Genomic DNA, 17,553 nt, shown 5'->3' with positions numbered 1-17,553 from the left:
GATGTGCATTCTTTCGAAAGGAGACTCCCTGATTGGGCAACCCCTGGGGCACGTTGGGCCTGTGGCCTGTTCATCGACGAACCTGCTCTCCTCGTCGTCTGCCCCGTCGTCCAGCCCCGCCGCCCGCTCCCTGTGCTGCCCGCAAGCGCACGCAGCACCCGCCGCGAAGCCGCGAGATAGGCCCGAAGGAGTAGGTGGACGCTTATCTTGGGTAGCCGCCCCTCGAGCGTGCTTATCTCTCATCACGATTCACAGTCGTCCCGTTCAAGATGTCACACGCCGGTTCATACGATTCCTCTCACTCTCAATCTGTCATGACCGAGGACGAAGAGGACTGGGAGGACTACGTGAAGGGCGGCTACCACCCCGTCCACATTGGCGACACATTTTCCGACGCCAGATACACCGTCGTCCGCAAGCTCGGCTGGGGTCACTTTTCCACAGTATGGCTCGCGAAGGATGCAAAGTGAGGGCTTCCTGCGTCTCCGAACTCACCGCCTCATCGTCGGACAGATTGGACCGTCATGTCGCCCTCAAAGTCGTCAAATCCGCACCACGCTACACCGAGACCGCCCTCGACGAGATCAAGCTCCTCCAGCGACTCATCACATCCTCCTCACCACCCGTCCAGCCTACCCCCAACAACCCAAACCCACAGCCATCACCGTCCCAGACACACCCCGGACGTTCACATGTCATTTCTTTTCTAGACCATTTCCGACACAAAGGTCCCAACGGCACCCATGTTTGCATGGTCTTCGAGGTGCTCGGCGAGAATCTGCTCGGTCTCATCAAGCGGCATCAGAACAAGGGCGTCCCCATGCCCCTCGTCAAGCAGATTGCGAAGCAGATTCTCCTCGGTCTCGACTACATGCACCGCTGCTGCGGCGTCATTCACACGGGTGAGTGTATGGGTTCATGCGCGGTGCTTGGGCGGGACATTGTCGGCACGCTGTCGTCGAGTGTCCTCCCAACGGGTCGCTCGCGGCGCTCGAGCCCAACTTGGCTCGCAGTATCCGCTCCGTGCTCTGTGACGCCCTTAGGGAACGGAGGCTCCTGCCCCTCTGTATCCGGTGACCTTTGATCCGGAGTGTGCTCACTCATCGGATCTTCCGCAGACCTCAAGCCCGAGAACGTCCTCATCTGTATCGACGACGTCGAGTCGATTATCGAGGCCGAGCTCTCCGCGCAATCCGCCTCCGCAACGCCCCCGCCAACACGGCTGGTCGGTGTCCCGCCCTCGCGCGGCCGTGGCGGGAACCAGACGCCGCGCTCAGAGTCCATCTTCATCACCGGATCTCAACCACTCCCTTCACCGTCATCTTCCTTTGGCTCTACCTCACACCTCGACCGATGGTCATTTGGGATGAGCAAAATAGAGGCGGACGGGGCGGCGAGCGGACCAGGGTCAGCTGGGAGCCCATCGGAGAGCATTGACGTCAAGGAGATATCCAAACGCGCGGACTCGACAGAGCAGGCGGCCGAGCGCATGTCGGGCGTCAACCTGAATACCTCGCCATTTGGCGAGAAGACCCGTCCGGAGAAGCCTAGTAGGCCGACAGCGGGTCCGTCGTTGCTGTCGCAGCAGGCGCTTTCTAAGAGCGCAGGGACTGTGCCCGGCGAGTCGGGCCCGCAACCGATTGCTGGATCTAGCAGCCACCCGCCACCAGCGTCGTACACATCGGAACAGGGCAGCCTCTCGGAGGGCGTGGCAGCCCCGCCCGCCGGCGAGAGCGCGATGTCGGTGGATGCTGCGCTGCCGGTTATGGACGGGTTGGAGAAGATCACAGTCAAGATCGCCGATTTGGGTAACGGTACGTCCTTGATTTTGATGATTTTGCCTTTTGGACAGAAGCTGACGGTTTGGTCGGACTGTCGTCTTTCGCAGCGACGTGGGTTGAGCATCACTTCACCGATGACATCCAAACACGACAATACCGGTGTCCAGAAGTCATTCTCGGCGCAAAATGGGGTCCTAGCGCGGACATCTGGAGTGTAGCTTGCATCGTCAGTAATATCCGCACAGACTCGCTTCGTCCTCTGACAACTTTGTTTTGCAGATCTTCGAGCTATTGACAGGTGGTGACTATCTCTTCGATCCAGCTTCCGGGTCTCGGTACAGCAAGGACGACGATCATATTGCTCAAATCATGGAGCTCATGGGCGAGTTCCCGAAGAGCATAGCCTTCTCAGGCAAGTATAGCTCGGACTTCTTCAATCGGAAAGGTATGCTCCTTGACTCTCTCCCTAACTCTGACGTTGCTGAACAGTCAGCTGTGCCAGGGGAACTGCGACACATCCAGAAGCTGCGATTCTGGCCACTAGATTCCGTCCTGCACGACAAGTACCTACTCCCCAAGGAGGAAGCGGATCTCATCGCCTCCTTCCTCACTCCTATGCTCCGCCTCCACCCGGACAAGCGAGCACCTGCCAGCGAGCTCGTCCACCACAAGTGGCTCGAAGGGATCGCGGTGCAGGGCGAAGTCGACGTGATGCGGCGGCAAGAAGACGAGCGGCGCCGAAAACAGATTGACGGCAGCAGCAGGGCTGCGAGCAAGCAGCCCCTGAAAGACTCGGACGCGGATGCGATGAAGCCCGTCGACGCGGATCCTACAAGTCCGCAGAGCCTGAGTGGGTTGGGAGCGGACCTCGACCGCGTCGTTCCCGTCCCGAAGCTCACGACGCCTGTGCCCACGAGCGCGATGGCGAAGGAGAACGTCCAAACCCATATGCGGACAGGGAGCGGTGGGGTGCCGACGCTGCATGCGATACCCACGAACGGGAAGACGAAGTGATACCTGCGTGGCGGGACTTGTCTAGATGATATATAGCGTTGCTGTGATAGTGTGCTGCTTGTGATTCTTCTGCCGTGTTGGAGTAATTCGTGCGCTTGTTGCTGTTGTTGTGAAGTGCTGATGCGTTTTTACCTAGTGTACCAGTCAATGTTTACTGTATGGCTAGGGTGCACCAAGTTGCCTGTACTCTAAGTACTCGCGTAGCCCGAGAAGACTTAGCTATAGTAGAATGAGAGAACACCTGTATTTTTGCCGTTCATTCACCGCGCTGCATGAGGAGGCCCGAGGTTCAACGCGCCACCTACGACTGTGGTACGTACGAAAGAGCAAATTCTCATAAGGCCAAGTGCTCCGGCAATTTGTCCAGCCTCATCTCACTCGCCTAAGCAGTGCAACGATCTATTTCTTGGCTGGACGGCATTCGACTCATCAAACACTTTTGTGGCTGCTGTCCCAGAAAGGACAAGATGATTCGGCGTGCACGCCCGCACGCGCCGGGACCGCGTTATTTGGACGTGTTTATTTATAATGAGACGCGTCGTGACCGTGACCTGACCGTCGCTGCTTCCACCCTCTCCCCGGGACCGCTGGTGGCTTGATATTGACAAGGCCACCGACGACGACGCGTCCTACACAACATGAGCCGCAGACCTAACAATGTCCGCGGTCCCACCTCCGCGCTCACTGACTTTCTGCGGGTGAGTTGCCCCTTCCCGACTGCAGCTGCTGTGGCCCGAGGCTCACGCCCCAAATAGGAGTCGGGCATCACCGCCACGACGATCGCTCGCCGGGCGAGGACTCGCATCCAGGATGCGAACCAAGACCAGCCTGAAGCGGGGCCCAGCACTGCTGGTCAGGACCAGGACCAAGCGGCCGACGGGAGTCGAGAAGAACACGGGGCTACCGAGGTGAGTGCTTGCGCACAGACGGCTACGGGTTGGCCACCTTCCACCTATATCTCACTCACTGTCTCTCAGAACGGGGATGGCTACGACTCCGACAACCTAGACGAGCCGGAGGAGGAGGCGCCCGCGCCGAAGAAGCGTAAACTGTCCAAGGCCGCGGAGGCGAAGCTCAAGGAGAAGGAAAAGGCGAAGGCGAAGAAGAAGGCGAAAAAGGGGGGCGATGATGATGATGACTACGACGACTCGGATTACGATCCGTACAATGCCCTCTCGAAGATGTGGAAGGGCGACCTGCCGAAGCCGCCCGTGGGCAGCTTCGAAAAGTGTGCGAAGTGCGCGACACAGTTCACCGTGGTACGTCTGTCTCGCGTTCGCCCGGGCGAGCTGTGTGATGTGAATAAGCTTCGGTGTCCCAGACGAAGTACACGCTGGCGGCGAATCCCCCGCCTGGCTGGCTCTGCCACCCCTGCGCGAAGTCAGGCGGCTCGGACCCGTTCAAGAAACCAGCTGCACCGAGGAAGCGCAAGGCCCCCGCAGACAGGCGAGTCGTGGTCCACTTCGAGGAGAGAAAGTTCCCGACTCTGGTGTCTCTATGCATAGATGTACTGTGTCTCCCCTCACCCTCCATGCCAGCGATGCACTCATGACGTCGTATAGCTCATCAGTACGTATATCGACGACGTCGAAGCCTTGGGCGATATCGGTAACCTCAACATGGACGAAATCGCGAAGACAATCTCGAAGAGCCGAAAACTGTGAGTAGGCCCTTCTCCGAGCGCATCTTTATATCTCAGCGCCGCTGACAATGGTCTATACAGTACGGCACAGAATGCGCCATTGTTCTACGACGTTCAGCATACTCGGCTCAGTTTATATGATGTGACCAGTACGTAAGTTCATCCCCCCCGCCGGCCAACCTAAGATAGCGTTGCAGACTTGGAACCCCCTGCGCTCTGCGCGCTCGCCAATCTCAACCTCAATCTGACACACCTGCGTCTTGACTATTGCGGACGCATCAACGACGAGGTGATGACGCACTGGAAGACTGCTCTACCGAATCTCAAGCGCCTCGAGCTGCTCGGTCCCTTCCTCGTCAGAACTCTCGCATGGCAAGACTTCCTTCGGGCCCACCCATCCCTCGAAGGCTTCCTCATCACGCAAAGTCCGCGCTTCGACCTCGACTGTATGCGCGCGCTCGTTGAGAGCTGCAAGGGTCTCAAAGAACTGCGTCTTTCCGAGATCGGCCTCATAGAAGACGCCTTCCTCAAGCTATTGAAGCCCCTCGCCGGGACGCTCACCTCGCTCGAGATCTCCAAGCCCGGTTCGGCTGGCACACCCGACCCGCTGAGCGAGGAGGCGCTCATCGACCTCGTCGCCGCGGTCGGCGGCGCCCTCACGCACCTCGACCTCTCCTCCAACCGCGACCTCACCGACCAGTTCCTCTTCAAGGGCCTCAAGCCGCACATGCGCCAGCTGACGTCGCTCAAGCTCGTCGGCACGCCCGAGCTGACGAACGCGGGCGTGGCAGAGTTCTTCGACACCTGGGTCGCGACGGCGCAGACGGCAGGCAAGGTGCCGAACCCACCCCTGGAGGTGATCGACATATCGCGGAACCACCAGCTCGGGACGGACGCGCTGTTCGCGCTGCTGGAGCACTCGGGGCCTGCGCTGAGGCATCTGAACGTGCACGACTGGAAGGAGACGTCGCAGGACTCGCTGCAGACGATCGCTGCGCGCGCACCCAATCTGCGGACGCTAGATATCGGCTTTTGTAGGGAGGTGGACGATTGGGTTGTCAAGAGCCTGGTTGAGAGTTGTCAGACTCTCAGCGAGGTCAAGGTGTGGGGGTGCCAGAGGCTGACGGTGGGCTGTCCGCGTAAGGTGAGCCGTGGTGTTTGTTGCATCTTGGTGATACAGTGCTAACAGACCTACGTAGCGGGGCATCAATATTATCGGCGTCGAGGCGGGTCAACTCGTCTCATGACACGAGGCTTCCGTCCTACTCAGGATCTAGGGGTGCTGACTTTTACCTGTCTATTTCTTTGCCGTGTCTCTGCTGTCGGTTGCATCGCTCTGAAGCCACCTATCTATGAAGCTGTATAGATGCACAAGTATATGACATTTGGTCGCATGTACATTCATCGTGGCACTAAATGACCTGTTGCCCGGTAGGCTATGCACCGCCGTACACGTCTGGCCATGGGATGAGACAGCTGCCGAACAGAACAGCAATCACCTACTAGATCATCGGGAAGGAGGCATGGAGGTAGAGCGGTATTCAGACGGAACAGAGGGTCACGCGAGCAGACAGGATCATTCTACATAACTTAGCTGCGAGCAGGACGCAGTGAAAGGATAACAATCGACGAGATCCATGCCCCCGAACGGTTGAGGTAATGTCATGTCTGTTGCTGTGAACCCAGGTGGGAAGCACAGGGGTGCGGATTCGAAGATAGAAGAAATCATATGTGCTCCAAGGATGCATGTATGTCGAGAAGGGGGTACTTGGCGGGTGGCTGACAACGCTCCGAGTCTATCTACATGCACGCGTGAATCACACGCACCAGCGACACGGAGACTTGTGTTGCCGGCGGGTAAAGACGACTCGACTGCGTCGAGACCTCTCCAGGGCGCACAGGTGAGCGAAGTGTTCCTGAAGACAGGCAGACGGGGCGCGGTGGCTGGCGAGGACGCTGGTCGAAGAAGCGGGGAAAGAGGGCGGGGGAGGCACGTGGCGGACCGAATGCCGGCTTTCGGAGAATTGTCGGAGGCGCGTCTGTGCATCTGCTCGTCCTCCGAGTCCTCCATCGCTTTAAAGCGGCCAGCCATGGCCCCTTCTGCACATCCTGCGCCGTCTTGCTCTCAGCGTGCGCACCCCTCTCGCTCACCCTCCCCCTCTGTTTTGACCACACGCAATGCCGCCGTCCGACTTTGCACAGGTGGACGTCCAGGACGTCGTCGACCAGCTCACCACAGACGAGGCCATCCTCCTCACCGCTGGCGTCGGCTTCTGGCACACCTATGCCGTCCCCAGGCTCTCCATCCCCGCTATCAAGACGAGTGATGGCCCGAACGGTACGTTCCCCACCCCACCATGTGTCCCCGAGCAGACGACCTCACGCAGACTCGCTCAGGCATTCGAGGCAACCACTTCTTCATGGGCACCCCCGCAAAGTGCTTGCCCTCCGCCACAGGCCTGGCCGCTACCTTTGACACCGAACTCATGCACGAGGTCGGCCTGAAGCTCCTCGCACAAGAGGCCAAGCTCAAGGCCGCTTCCGTGTGGCTCGGCCCCACCTGCAACACCCAGCGCAACCCCCTCGGCGGCCGCTCCTTCGAGTCCTTCTCCGAAGACCCCCACCTCTCAGGCACCATTGCCGCCGCGTACATCAACGGCGTCCAAGAGGGCGGCATCGCTGCTTGCATCAAGCACTTTGCCACCAACGACAAGGAGAACGACCGTATGGCGTACGACTCCATCGTCAGCGAGCGTGCCCTCAGGGAGATTTACATGATGCCCTTCATGATCGCTGAGAAGCACGCGAAGCCCTGGTGCTACATGACTGCGTACGTCTTCTCTCGCAACGATTCTGTTTCGTCCCCTTCCCGGATAATTCCTTCGCGGCGTGCCGCATCGTCTGTCGTCGCCGCTACTATGACGCCGAGACACCTAATGCCTTCAGAGATCCTCGGCGCAGCGGCGAAGCATGCAACATTGCACCCGCGATTTCCCAGACCATGCTCTCACGCTGACCACACACCCTTCTTCCCAGTACAACCGCGTCAATGGCACGCACCTCTCGGAGAATCCCAAGATCATCCGCGACATTCTGCGCGCGGAATGGGCAGCGACGCCCTGGTCATGAGTGACTGGTGCGCCATTCAGCGAAACCTCGCGCGCAGGACACTCACCGGCCGTGGCCATCCCACAGGTTTGGTGTGTATTCCATAGACCATGCGATCAACGCCGGGCTCGACCTCGAGATGCCGGGCACGAACAAGTGGCGCACCCTTGATCTCATGAACCGCTCGTGCGTGCGCGCTCCATACTTACGCACTAGCTATTTCGGGCTGACCGCACATGTGCCCGATGTAGCATCCAGAGCAGGAAGATCATGAAGCGCACCGTCAAGGAACGCGCCGCCAAGGTCCTCGAGCTCGTGCAGAAGTGCGCCAAGGCAGCGCCCGAGGTACGCACGGCGTCCGTGCCCACGCAGGTCGCCCGCTGAACCCACGACACAGATCCTCGACGGCGATGGTCTGGAGCACACGCTCGACACGCCCGAGGAGAAGGCGCTCATGCGCCGGCTCGCCGCAGAGTCGATCGTCCTCCTCAAGAACGAGGGAACGTCCTCCCGCTCAAGCCCAGGGTACGTCCCTTCCCTCTCCTCACCGCCCCCTCAGGCTATACCACTCACGCCCGATCAGGAGCAAGGCCTGAAGAAAATCGCGATCGTCGGCGGTAACGCGAAGGCGGTGGTCCTTAGCGGGGCGGCTCCGCAGCGCTGAAGCCATCCTACTTCACGAACCCGCACGACGGGCTCGTCGCGGCGCTCAAGGCGCTCGACCCCGGCGTAGAGATCACGTACTGCGAGGGCGCGCGCGCGACGATGCTCACGCCGTCGCTCGACTATGACATGTTCACAAAGGACGGGCGGCGCGGTTGGGTGGGCGAGTGGTACGCGCATGAGAACGACGAGAGTATGACGCCCGTGGGCGCTCCGATCAAGGAGCAGTACATTGACGAGACGAGGATGTTCTTTAGGTGAGTCGCATCGGGGTGGTAGGGTTGAGTATGAGAGCTGAGTTGGACACAGCACATCGTACCCTGCCGAGCTCACGAAGCGATGGACGCTCAAGGTCAAGGGCCAGCTGAAGCCGAAGGAGAAGGACTGTCTCTTCGAGTTTGGGTTGACATCCGCCGGACGGGCGAAGGTCAGTGCTCCCTCTTGCTATCGCGTCTCAGCCTGATTCCCTCCCCTCCAGCTCTTCGTCGACGGCAAGCTCGTCGTGGACAACTGGACGAAGCAGACGCGCGGCGACGCCTTCTTCGGCTCAGGCTCCGCAGAAGAGAAGGGCACTGTGCAGCTCAAAGCGGGCACCAAGCACGACATCCTCGTTGAGTTCTGCAACGTGCGCGCGCCCGCGCCGAACGACCCCGACGAGGCGGTCATGGACTCGAACCCGGGCGTGCGGCTCGGTGGCCAGGAAGTCGTGGACCCCGACGTGCTCATGGCCGAGGCCGTGCGGCTTGCGAGCGAGGCGGATGCCGTCATCGCCGTCGTCGGGCTCAACGCAGATTGGGAGACGGAGGGCTACGACCGCACGACGCTCGCGCTCCCGCCGCGCACGGATGAGCTCGTGGCGAAGGTGGCCGCAGCGAACAAGCGGACGGTCGTCGTGACGCAGAGCGGGTCGAGCATCACGATGCCGTGGGCGGACGAGGTCCCGGCGATCGTGCATGCGTGGTACCTGGGCAACGCGACGGGCGAGGCGATCGGGGATGTCGTGGCGGGGAAGGTGAATCCGAGTGGGCGGATGACGCTCACGTTCGCGAAGCGGCTGGAGGACTATGGCAGCCACGGGCACTTCCACTCGGAGAACGGCAAGGTTCGGTATGCGGAGGACCTCTTCGTGGTATGTGCATATCTATGGCGTCGGTGTGTGCGCTTCGCTGAGGCTGCCACAGGGTTACAAACACTTCCACCACCGCAAGTTTGCTCCGCAGTGGTACTTCGGGTGAGTCCTGGATACGGGGTCCTCAATGTGAGCCGCGCGCTCACCGGCGCGTCTCCCTCAGCCACGGTCTCTCCTACACGACGTTCAGCTACTCCGCCCTGTCGCTCTCAAAGCCCACCGTCTCGAACGGCGACTTCCAGCTCACCGCCAAGGTCACCATCAAGAACACGGGCGCCGTCTCCGGCTCCGACGTCGTCCAGCTCTACATCACTCTGCCGAGTACATCAGAACTCACGCACGCGCCGGTGATGCTCAAGGCGTTCAAGAAGGTGAAGGACCTCGCGCCGGGCAAGAGCGAAACCGTGACACTCGCGCTGGACAAGTACGCGGTGTCGTACTGGGAGGAGCGCATCGCGCGCTGGGTCGTCGAGGACGGCGAGTACGCCGTGCGCGTCGGGAGGAGCAGCGCGCCGGAAGCCTTGACGCTCGCAGCGACGTTCAGGATAGAGAAGGGCTTTGAGTGGGTCGGGCTCTAGATCAACATTGAGCTAAGTCAGAAGGTAGATGTAAATGAGATGTAAAGTGTATGATTATTGGTCGATACCCCTTGTCCGTGGAGAGCGCGAACGGAGAAGGCCATGTACCCTTATGCACGGGATTTGAAGCGGTTCGCTGTCATGCCCATGCAAGATCATTCTTGAAGCTTGAATTGCACACTGACTATGCCCGATGGAGCACATCCCAGCTTCGGGGTTCAGCATCGCACTACGCTCCTACTGTCAGTTGTCTAGAATATATGCATCAATTCGATGTCGGAATCCATCTGTCAGTGTCAAGGAACTGGCGATGGCGATATCTCACAAGTCGACGAGGAGACATGTCACTTTTCACAGAGAACGCACGGCAGCGCACAGCTTTCAAAGGATTCTCGAGGCCCTGATGTGCCGTTGTATGAATGGTAACAACAGAGTCAGTCGCACTGACGTCTCCGAAGTGTGCCCGTTATATTTGGTCTAGCCCTCTGAGCGACAGCAGACGGGCATGTTTGATCCAGCGTGTGAGAGCACGCGCCGCACGCTGTGAGCGTAATCAGCCTCTTTTGTTCGCCCAGTTTACGCCGCTTCACTGTTGCACCTGGCATCAACGGCGTGAGAGCGAGGAGGGAGGGTCATGTACTTATCGGAGACCGGCATGTCGTGCAAAGTGGCTTCACACTCTCCTCAGGCTGTCAGGCGAAGGTTCGGGCAAACGTACCGCATATGCCAGCACTTTGCTTGTTGCACCAAATATTGGAGGAACATCGACGAAAATCTGGGTTGTGTCCGCCACAGTCGCCGACATTGACAAGACGTCTGCCAAACGTCGACTTGAACAGAATGATGAGTGTCGATGACAGCGTCTCGATTGGGACTTTATACGCGTAGTATCCTGCGCGTCTACATCCGAGGTGTTCGAGATCCCTGCAATGATGCATCTGCACGGTGTCACACTAGCACGCTTCCCAAAACTGTGCAGCGCGATTGAGTGCGATTGAGTCTGCAGAGCAACTCGGATTTTTCTGAAACAAGGTCGTGATGCGCAATGCAATGCATGAGCCAGTGAACTTGAAGCGATGTAGGTGTAATATCGCACGAATCATTCCGATAAAGCGGTCCGTATGTGCGTTGCCTCGCTGGAGTCGATGCCATATCAATCATGGACAAGCAACGAGGATAAAACGGGGTGCTCACTGCGCCCGCCCAAGTATATACTTGCACACCACTGCATGAACGTTTGAACGCCGCTGAGCCTCTCCTGGAGAGTCGCGGGGCGCTAGTGTCACATTGAACGCAGTGCCACGCTTGTCACGGAGCACGTGTGGTGTGACTGTCTTTGGACGCGCTAGACGCGGGATGTACTCTGATGTACTAACCTCAAGGCCCTCCGGACCCCAATGATCTATCCGACGAGTACACCAAACACTTCCAGCGTTTCTTGTCGCTGACGCTGTGACCCTTCCAGGCGTATCGCACCTGTATTAGGATCTCCGAGGCTACACTACCCTCACCCCGACGACTACGCAACCTAGTGCTCTGAGTTGGCTTCGGTTTTTGGGCATCCTATGGTCGATCAACGGTCTTTTGCTGTTGAGAACGCTCGCCGCACATCTGTTCGGCGAAGACACGCCTCTAGATTTGCATTGCATGGACATGCGTCCCCATCACAGGCAGGCAGTGTCATTATCGACGGAATTCGCGCTCAGGCAGGCTCAGGCATCATTGTCAGTGTAGGGCAATCATAGGGCCGCTATTCAAATGTGCATTTGTCCAACTGTCGTCGGAACCCAACGGGGACGCGCTGGTCAGGGAGCTTTATCAATCTGTTGGCTTTACAGCGCCCTCCGTTACGTCGTCGTTAGTCAGGTTGTTTTCGCCGGTTCTCACGTACAGGAATAGCCTCAATACATGTGGCCGTGAACGGGAAATCGTGTTATGCTAGTTCTGACGGTGAGCAGGGATATATATCATTGACATGTATCACCTTTACACGGCTCAGTGGTCGTGAATGCAATAGGAGACGCCACAGAGCGGCCAGTGCGCTTCAAGTTGGTGGACGTCTATCATGGCGGCGACGCAAGCGTGAGACGGTAAGTAGCTCCAGTAGTCGACACAGGCACGGCAGCACTGCATCTAGTTCTGTTGGCGATGGACGCTCCCGTATGGTAATCGAGCGGTGTTGCTGCAAGTTGTAGGTTTGATCGCGTACTTGACGCATGTCCGATTGATGACGAACGCCCTGCTGGGATCGCTCCTTTTGGTCTTTCAGCGTTACGTCGCTGGAACTTGCGGCTGAATGTTGCCGATTGCTTGCAGCTTGCTCCACCGAATATAAGCCCGGTTGGTGAACTCGGGTCCCCCAGCCCTCAGCCCTTTCCCTTCTCTGAGCTCATCCCAAGCACAGGTACTGGTTGGTGAGTCACCTGCTTGTGGTTTCGTAGCGTCGTGTCTCGTACTCATGGCCCTTCTTTCTCGTCTGCATCGTGTGTGCTTTACAGCCTTGCTTGTTTTATCTTATTGCATTCACCTTCACGACCTCGTTCGACTGTTCAACGACCACATCCCCTACACTCAAACCCAACCCACACGATCACCCCAAGTCACTGATCGTCATGCGTACTACCGTCGCTGTCGCTGTTATCCTCGCCGCGGCCTCCGCCGCGCCATCATTGGCCGTTCCCATCTCCCTCTCGTAAGTCTTTATACCGCTGTCAAGCGTTGAAGGTAGTTTGCTCAGCTGATGTCTCATGTTTGCATAGCAATGCCCTTGCTGCCCGTGATTATAATGGCGAGCTCGAGGCGCGTGACGCCATGGCAGCCGAGTTGTACGACCGCGACTTCGACGAGGAACTCTACGCTCGCGAATTGAACGGGGATCTTGAGGCCCGCAGCAAGGCAGGCAAAGTCGCCGGCCATGTCGCCAAGGGCCTCTTCCACATCGCCTCCCACTTTCTCAAGCGCGAGGACCCAGTCCTTGCGCGTGCCATCGAGGAGGAGCCCGAGCTATTCCTTCGCGCCCTGGACGACGATGAGGTCTTCGCCCGGGACCTCGAGGCTCGCAGCAAGGCAGGCAAGGTCGCCGGCCATGTCGCCAAGGGTCTCTTCCACTTTGCCTCTCATTTCCTCAGGAGCGAAGACCCAGTCCTTGCGCGTGCCGTCGAGGAGGAGCCCGAGCTATTCCTTCGCGCTCTCGACGACGATGAGGTCTTCGCCCGGGACCTCGAGGCTCGCAGCAAAGCAGGCAAGATCGCCGAGGGTCTCAACTTAACCCCTCACTTCTCCAGGAGCGAAGACCCAGTCCTTGCGCGTGCCCTCGAAGAGGAGCCCGAGTTATTTCTTCGCGCCCTCGAAGGCGATGAGGTCCTCGCCCGGGACCTCGAGGCCCGCAGCAAAGCGGGGAAGGTCGCCGGCCATGTCGCCAAAGGCCTCTTCCACTTCGCCTCTCACTTCCTCAGGAACGACGAGGAGTTGATGGCACGCGAATTTGACGATGATATGTTGTTCGCACGTGGCATGGAGATCGAAGAGCTCGACTGATCATCCGGGAGCGATGTGTACGTTGTAGAGGTATGATTCGTGTCTACGAGGTTCTAGGGCTTGTCTGTTGTACATGTCGCTGTCGAACGCTATGCATGCAATGCTCTGGCTAGGGGCCTGAGGGCTCACGCTCATACCTTTTGTCTTTCCTTTCGAGTAAGCCTTGAACTTGCTACGGAGGTATGAGATTGCCACTAATCGGAGTTGGGCCTAGTGCCAGTTGCACCCGTCCAAATGCACCCGTCCACATGCCCACTCCAGATGAACATCAACTAACATATCGGGGCGGAGTACCCTCTGCAAGGCAGTGGCGGAAATATTGACATAACATAGCAAGCATATCAGAAGCGCAGGGATCTACACATGTTGTACACGGCTCGCCTGCAATTGAGACATTCCCAACTACCTCCGATAGAGTGGTCAACAGCGTACCACGATGACTCAATGTACATAGATTTTGATGATGTCGGATGCAGTGGAGCCCGCAGTACATGCTATAATACATCGGCAATTGGGATTGGTCGTACGAGCGTTCCATCAAAATACGCCCTCCGCGTCGCCTCTGTGGGCTTCTATGGTGGCAGAGTCACAAGCGACAGGATACCCGGCACATCAAGCACCCATAACATCGTCTACGCTGTTTTCGTGGTTCACTGGTGCCCGTTGATCGGCACGGGCACGTACGGCTCCTCGAGGTACTTAATCTCCTCCGGAGTGAGCTCGACGTTCACTGCGCCTTGTACCGGAGAGCTCCATTAGTCCCAGCGAAGGAGGGGCGAATACCGGAAAAGGCTGTGGTACGTACCAACCATATCCTCGAGGTGCTTGAGACTGGTCGTTCCGACGATGGGCGCACTGACAACTGTAGTTGGGGGAGCAATGTGTTAGGCCAGATCGTCGCCACGAGGCTCATGATCAGGGCTGCACCATCTTTCGAGAGACTCCACGCGATTGAGATCTGGGCCATGCTGACGCCTTTCTTCTTCGCCAGCTCCTCTACGCTAAAATTTGGTGGCATTTTCATTCATTGTACATGAGTACCGGAAAGCATACGAAGAATTTGAGTTGCGTACCGGTTGACGATCGCAGGTGTGCCCGGGTATCCCACATATACCTTCACGGGTCTGTGGGCATCCGAAAATGATCAACAATTCAAGATAGACGGCCATGTAGACCATGGTCACGACGTACGGATCAGTTTGGCTCCGTTTTGTCTGGTCGGCGAGCGGGCGGGTGAGTACGCCACGCGCGACGGGCGACCACGGGATCGAACCTACGCCGAACATCTGAAGGCACAGCAGGCGTCAGTCGGGGTGGTAGGTTAGCTGAGTCGTTCCATGGGTATATCTTTACCTTGAGAGTTGGTAACATCTCGCGCTCCTCCTCGCGGTAGACGAGGCTGTGGTGGTTTTGCATGGAAATGAAGGGCGTGAGATTGTTGTGGATAGAGTAGTCTATCGTATGTTTTCGTCAATTGAGCGATCTAGTGAGTCACAGTGAAGTAGAACGCATACTCTGCATGGCGTGGACTAGGTAGATAGGCGTGCATCAGTACCCAGTGACTAGCTGAATGATTACCCGAAGCGCTATACGCACACTGATACGCCCAGCATGAACTCATGCCGATATAGCGTACGTAGCCAGCTTTGACTACGTCGTGAAGGGCTTGCATCTGGGGGATCGCCGTTAGTAACGCAGGGTCGACCATGATTCATGCCTACATGAGACTCACCGTCTCTTCAATCGGCGTCTCATGATCGAAGCGATGGCCTGCAATGCATAGAAGCTCAAAAGGGACCAATTCCAGCGAATACGGAGCTTACATTGAAGTAGATCGATGTAATCGACCTGGAGCCGCTCCAGACTTTTCTTGACCGAGTCAAAGATGTGCTACGATCCATTCGCAGTGAGATCATACAACAACGTACACCAAACCCACCTTGCGGCTTAGTCCACGTTGGTTCACCAGACCGACTTCGTCGGGCTTGACCCCCATTCGCATGAGATTCATGTCGTATTTCGGGGCGACCACGCCAAAGAGCTGCAACGGCTATAATAAGAATGGCCGTCGCCACTGTTCAGGGAGTGAGTGCCGTTGACCTTCGTCATAATCACTATCTCCTCGCGCGGGAGCTTTAGCTCTCTGATAGCTTTGCCGAGCATCACTTCGGACAGCCCGTTCGAATAGACCTGATACAACAGAAGCACTGAGCTACGAGCGGCGCAGTGGGCGAAACGCGCATTCACGGACATTGGCAGTATCGAAGGTCTGGATCCCGAGGTCATATCTGTGAGATACTGGTTAGAGGCAGGCACCTAGAGGCATGAACAAGGAGGGTAGGACGTACGCTACTTTGATGTGTTTGGTGACCTCTTCCTGATCATCGATGACCCACTCGTTCCATCCGTGGCTGCCGTAGGACATGCAACCGAGGATGATCTTGGACACCTTCAGCCCAGATTTTCCCAGGCGAACTGCGACATATCCTGGTCATTCGATGGTCGAGCTAGAATGAGTTCTCTGTACACACCGTATTGCATGGACCGCTTTTGGAGAGACATCCCGCCAGTAGCACCCTATCCGAGCAGTTACGATCTATGTATCTGGGTCGATACGTGGACAATGAGCGTTCGAATGACTGCACATCTGAGCATATATAAAGTTGAGAGGAACCCTGCCGGGCTGACGGCACAGTACCAGTGGCATCATGGCCTGACTAACAAAGTGTCAGCTGCAGCAACGGAGCTCCGGCTGGGACTCATCGAAGCCTGTCCAGTTTGTGTCCAGTACCAGAGATACCGAGACGGAATGGGGCTATGACAGGGCTATCACCGGCGAGTTGATGCAAGAGGACCGAAGTCTCCCCGCGAAAGACAACCCCTCGACGCGCCCACGTGATCGGCGCGTCAGTGCACTCGCAGTGGCAGACATCGGACAGTACCTTCAGACTCAGAGATCTAGAATGAGTGGATAGCAAAGCCATTGAAACACTTGAAGGGAGTCTTGTGCCTGAAACTCTGTTAACGCCTGTGAACTTCTACGGTGAACATGTTATCCTCGACATAATGCAATGCAACCAGCCACAAGCGCTCCAGGGACATAATGTCGGCCGGTTGACCTGGGCTCAGTGGTACCGGTGATATTTCCTGCGTCAAACAATGAATCTAAGGCCGTCAACGGTAGATCTCGCGAGGGCAGCCGGCGAGTAAATAACACCAACCTCAAGCATGTCTACATAGGCTTTGAGGATAAAGTACACAATTTGTAACCTGGCAGTCGGTTCCTGCGGCTTGTTGTAGGCTTCGAGCAGCCGAACAGTATATAACCTCGAGTTTCCCGGCCACTGGAATACGCTATGTGACGTGCTGATCACCGCACACGACAAGTTATGGCAGACGTACCGAGCACAGGATATGAATCTTGGACAATCCGAAAGGTTCCAGGACACGTTCTGCGGGAAGGTGCATCCGCTGCACAGATTGTATAGGATCCAGATACAGTTCCGAAAGCAACAGTCCACGTCCTCGAGGCTCGCCGACAAAGCTGAATTCAATGGGAGCGGGACATGACTGGAGATCCAACAATGTAGGTGACTTGACGAGTGGCGCTGCCTCTATCTCTAGTGGCGTCTTGGTCTCTACCTCCGGGGGACGCACAGTCTCAGGCTCTACGATACGCACGACGTCTACTCGGACGAGTGGTGTATTCTCTATCTTGACGGCCCGGGGCTGTGCGATGTCCACTTTGAGTTGCACTTTGACGCGTGGCGCGGTCACAAATCTCTGGGACAAGATGCGTGACTCGTACTCGGAGATGACTGGACTTGAGGGTGGTGCAAGAATGACCAGATCGTCAAGATGTACACCAGGTAGATGTTGTGGCGGCGAGTCCACTAGACGGCCCCGAGCAGTGGCGTAGGGATACATAGGGGGTCAGCGGAAGCAGTTCGAAGATGTCAGGCGGAAACGTACAGTTGATGCCTTCCATGCGCCCCGTCCGAGCCAATATATGCAAGACGAAATGAGGCGACTCACATGGCATCACCGAGGAAGTATCAATGGCGCACAACAAAAACGTGGCCATGGCCATGGTTCTCGCAT

At 57.5% G+C, this 17,553-nt stretch overlaps 7 protein-coding genes across 7 annotated transcripts; 5 read left to right on the top strand and 2 right to left on the bottom strand.

Moving 5' to 3' along the window:
- The first annotated feature begins 48 nt into the window (after positions 1-48).
- On the top strand, positions 49-2,817 carry B0H18DRAFT_1022410 (kinase-like protein). The gene is made up of 7 exons (XM_048029588.1): positions 49-190; positions 256-466; positions 514-902; positions 1,119-1,814; positions 1,889-2,007; positions 2,061-2,226; positions 2,284-2,817. Exons 2-7 carry the CDS (start codon positions 270-272, stop codon positions 2,793-2,795), a joined length of 2,079 nt encoding a protein of 692 aa, XP_047890583.1. The 5' UTR covers positions 49-190; positions 256-269; the 3' UTR covers positions 2,796-2,817.
- A 542-nt stretch (positions 2,818-3,359) lies between these two features.
- B0H18DRAFT_574644 (RNI-like protein) lies at positions 3,360-5,849 on the top strand. Its single transcript, XM_048038647.1, has 8 exons — positions 3,360-3,493; positions 3,551-3,703; positions 3,773-4,054; positions 4,117-4,302; positions 4,358-4,455; positions 4,519-4,586; positions 4,635-5,581; positions 5,637-5,849. Exons 1-8 carry the CDS (start codon positions 3,434-3,436, stop codon positions 5,682-5,684), a joined length of 1,842 nt encoding a protein of 613 aa, XP_047890582.1. The 5' UTR covers positions 3,360-3,433; the 3' UTR covers positions 5,685-5,849.
- A 559-nt stretch (positions 5,850-6,408) lies between these two features.
- On the top strand, positions 6,409-10,180 carry B0H18DRAFT_1022399 (glycoside hydrolase superfamily). Its single transcript, XM_048029587.1, has 11 exons — positions 6,409-6,775; positions 6,835-7,271; positions 7,474-7,559; positions 7,633-7,792; positions 7,943-8,074; positions 8,129-8,155; positions 8,188-8,465; positions 8,518-8,635; positions 8,687-9,337; positions 9,390-9,439; positions 9,501-10,180. Exons 1-11 carry the CDS (start codon positions 6,616-6,618, stop codon positions 9,913-9,915), a joined length of 2,514 nt encoding a protein of 837 aa, XP_047890581.1. The 5' UTR covers positions 6,409-6,615; the 3' UTR covers positions 9,916-10,180.
- A 2,347-nt stretch (positions 10,181-12,527) lies between these two features.
- On the top strand, positions 12,528-13,452 carry B0H18DRAFT_1121602 (uncharacterized protein; the record flags this gene model as incomplete). The annotated part of the gene is made up of 2 exons (XM_048034355.1): positions 12,528-12,607; positions 12,675-13,452. The coding sequence occupies 2 exons, from the start codon at positions 12,528-12,530 to the stop codon at positions 13,450-13,452; spliced, it is 858 nt and encodes a 285-aa protein (XP_047890580.1).
- A 518-nt stretch (positions 13,453-13,970) lies between these two features.
- Positions 13,971-16,069, bottom strand: B0H18DRAFT_936239 (aryl-alcohol dehydrogenase). The gene is made up of 15 exons (XM_048041799.1): positions 15,984-16,069; positions 15,801-15,927; positions 15,704-15,740; positions 15,553-15,642; positions 15,392-15,493; positions 15,276-15,342; positions 15,185-15,222; positions 15,049-15,124; positions 14,967-14,981; positions 14,806-14,906; positions 14,644-14,738; positions 14,526-14,576; positions 14,380-14,453; positions 14,258-14,314; positions 13,971-14,188 (listed from the first exon to the last, which is right to left on the bottom strand). Exons 1-15 carry the CDS (start codon positions 16,012-16,014, stop codon positions 14,103-14,105), a joined length of 1,047 nt encoding a protein of 348 aa, XP_047890579.1. The 5' UTR covers positions 16,015-16,069; the 3' UTR covers positions 13,971-14,102.
- On the top strand, positions 16,070-16,277 carry B0H18DRAFT_1022385 (uncharacterized protein). The gene has a single exon (XM_048029586.1). It carries the CDS (start codon positions 16,076-16,078, stop codon positions 16,271-16,273), a length of 198 nt encoding a protein of 65 aa, XP_047890578.1. The 5' UTR covers positions 16,070-16,075; the 3' UTR covers positions 16,274-16,277.
- Positions 16,278-16,449: 172 nt separating this feature from the next.
- B0H18DRAFT_574541 (uncharacterized protein) lies at positions 16,450-17,432 on the bottom strand. Its single transcript, XM_048038646.1, has 2 exons — positions 16,855-17,432; positions 16,450-16,796 (listed from the first exon to the last, which is right to left on the bottom strand). Exons 1-2 carry the CDS (start codon positions 17,377-17,379, stop codon positions 16,605-16,607), a joined length of 717 nt encoding a protein of 238 aa, XP_047890577.1. The 5' UTR covers positions 17,380-17,432; the 3' UTR covers positions 16,450-16,604.
- Positions 17,433-17,553: the final 121 nt, after the last annotated feature.

The sequence above is a fragment of the Fomitopsis serialis genome, assembly GCF_022376445.1.
Source record: "Fomitopsis serialis strain Sig1Antser10 chromosome Unknown B0H18scaffold_63, whole genome shotgun sequence".
NCBI classification, from domain to species: domain Eukaryota; kingdom Fungi; phylum Basidiomycota; class Agaricomycetes; order Polyporales; family Fomitopsidaceae; genus Fomitopsis; species Fomitopsis serialis.
Note: the sequence above shows the minus strand (reverse complement) of the source record. Positions and strands in the feature narration are given on the sequence as shown.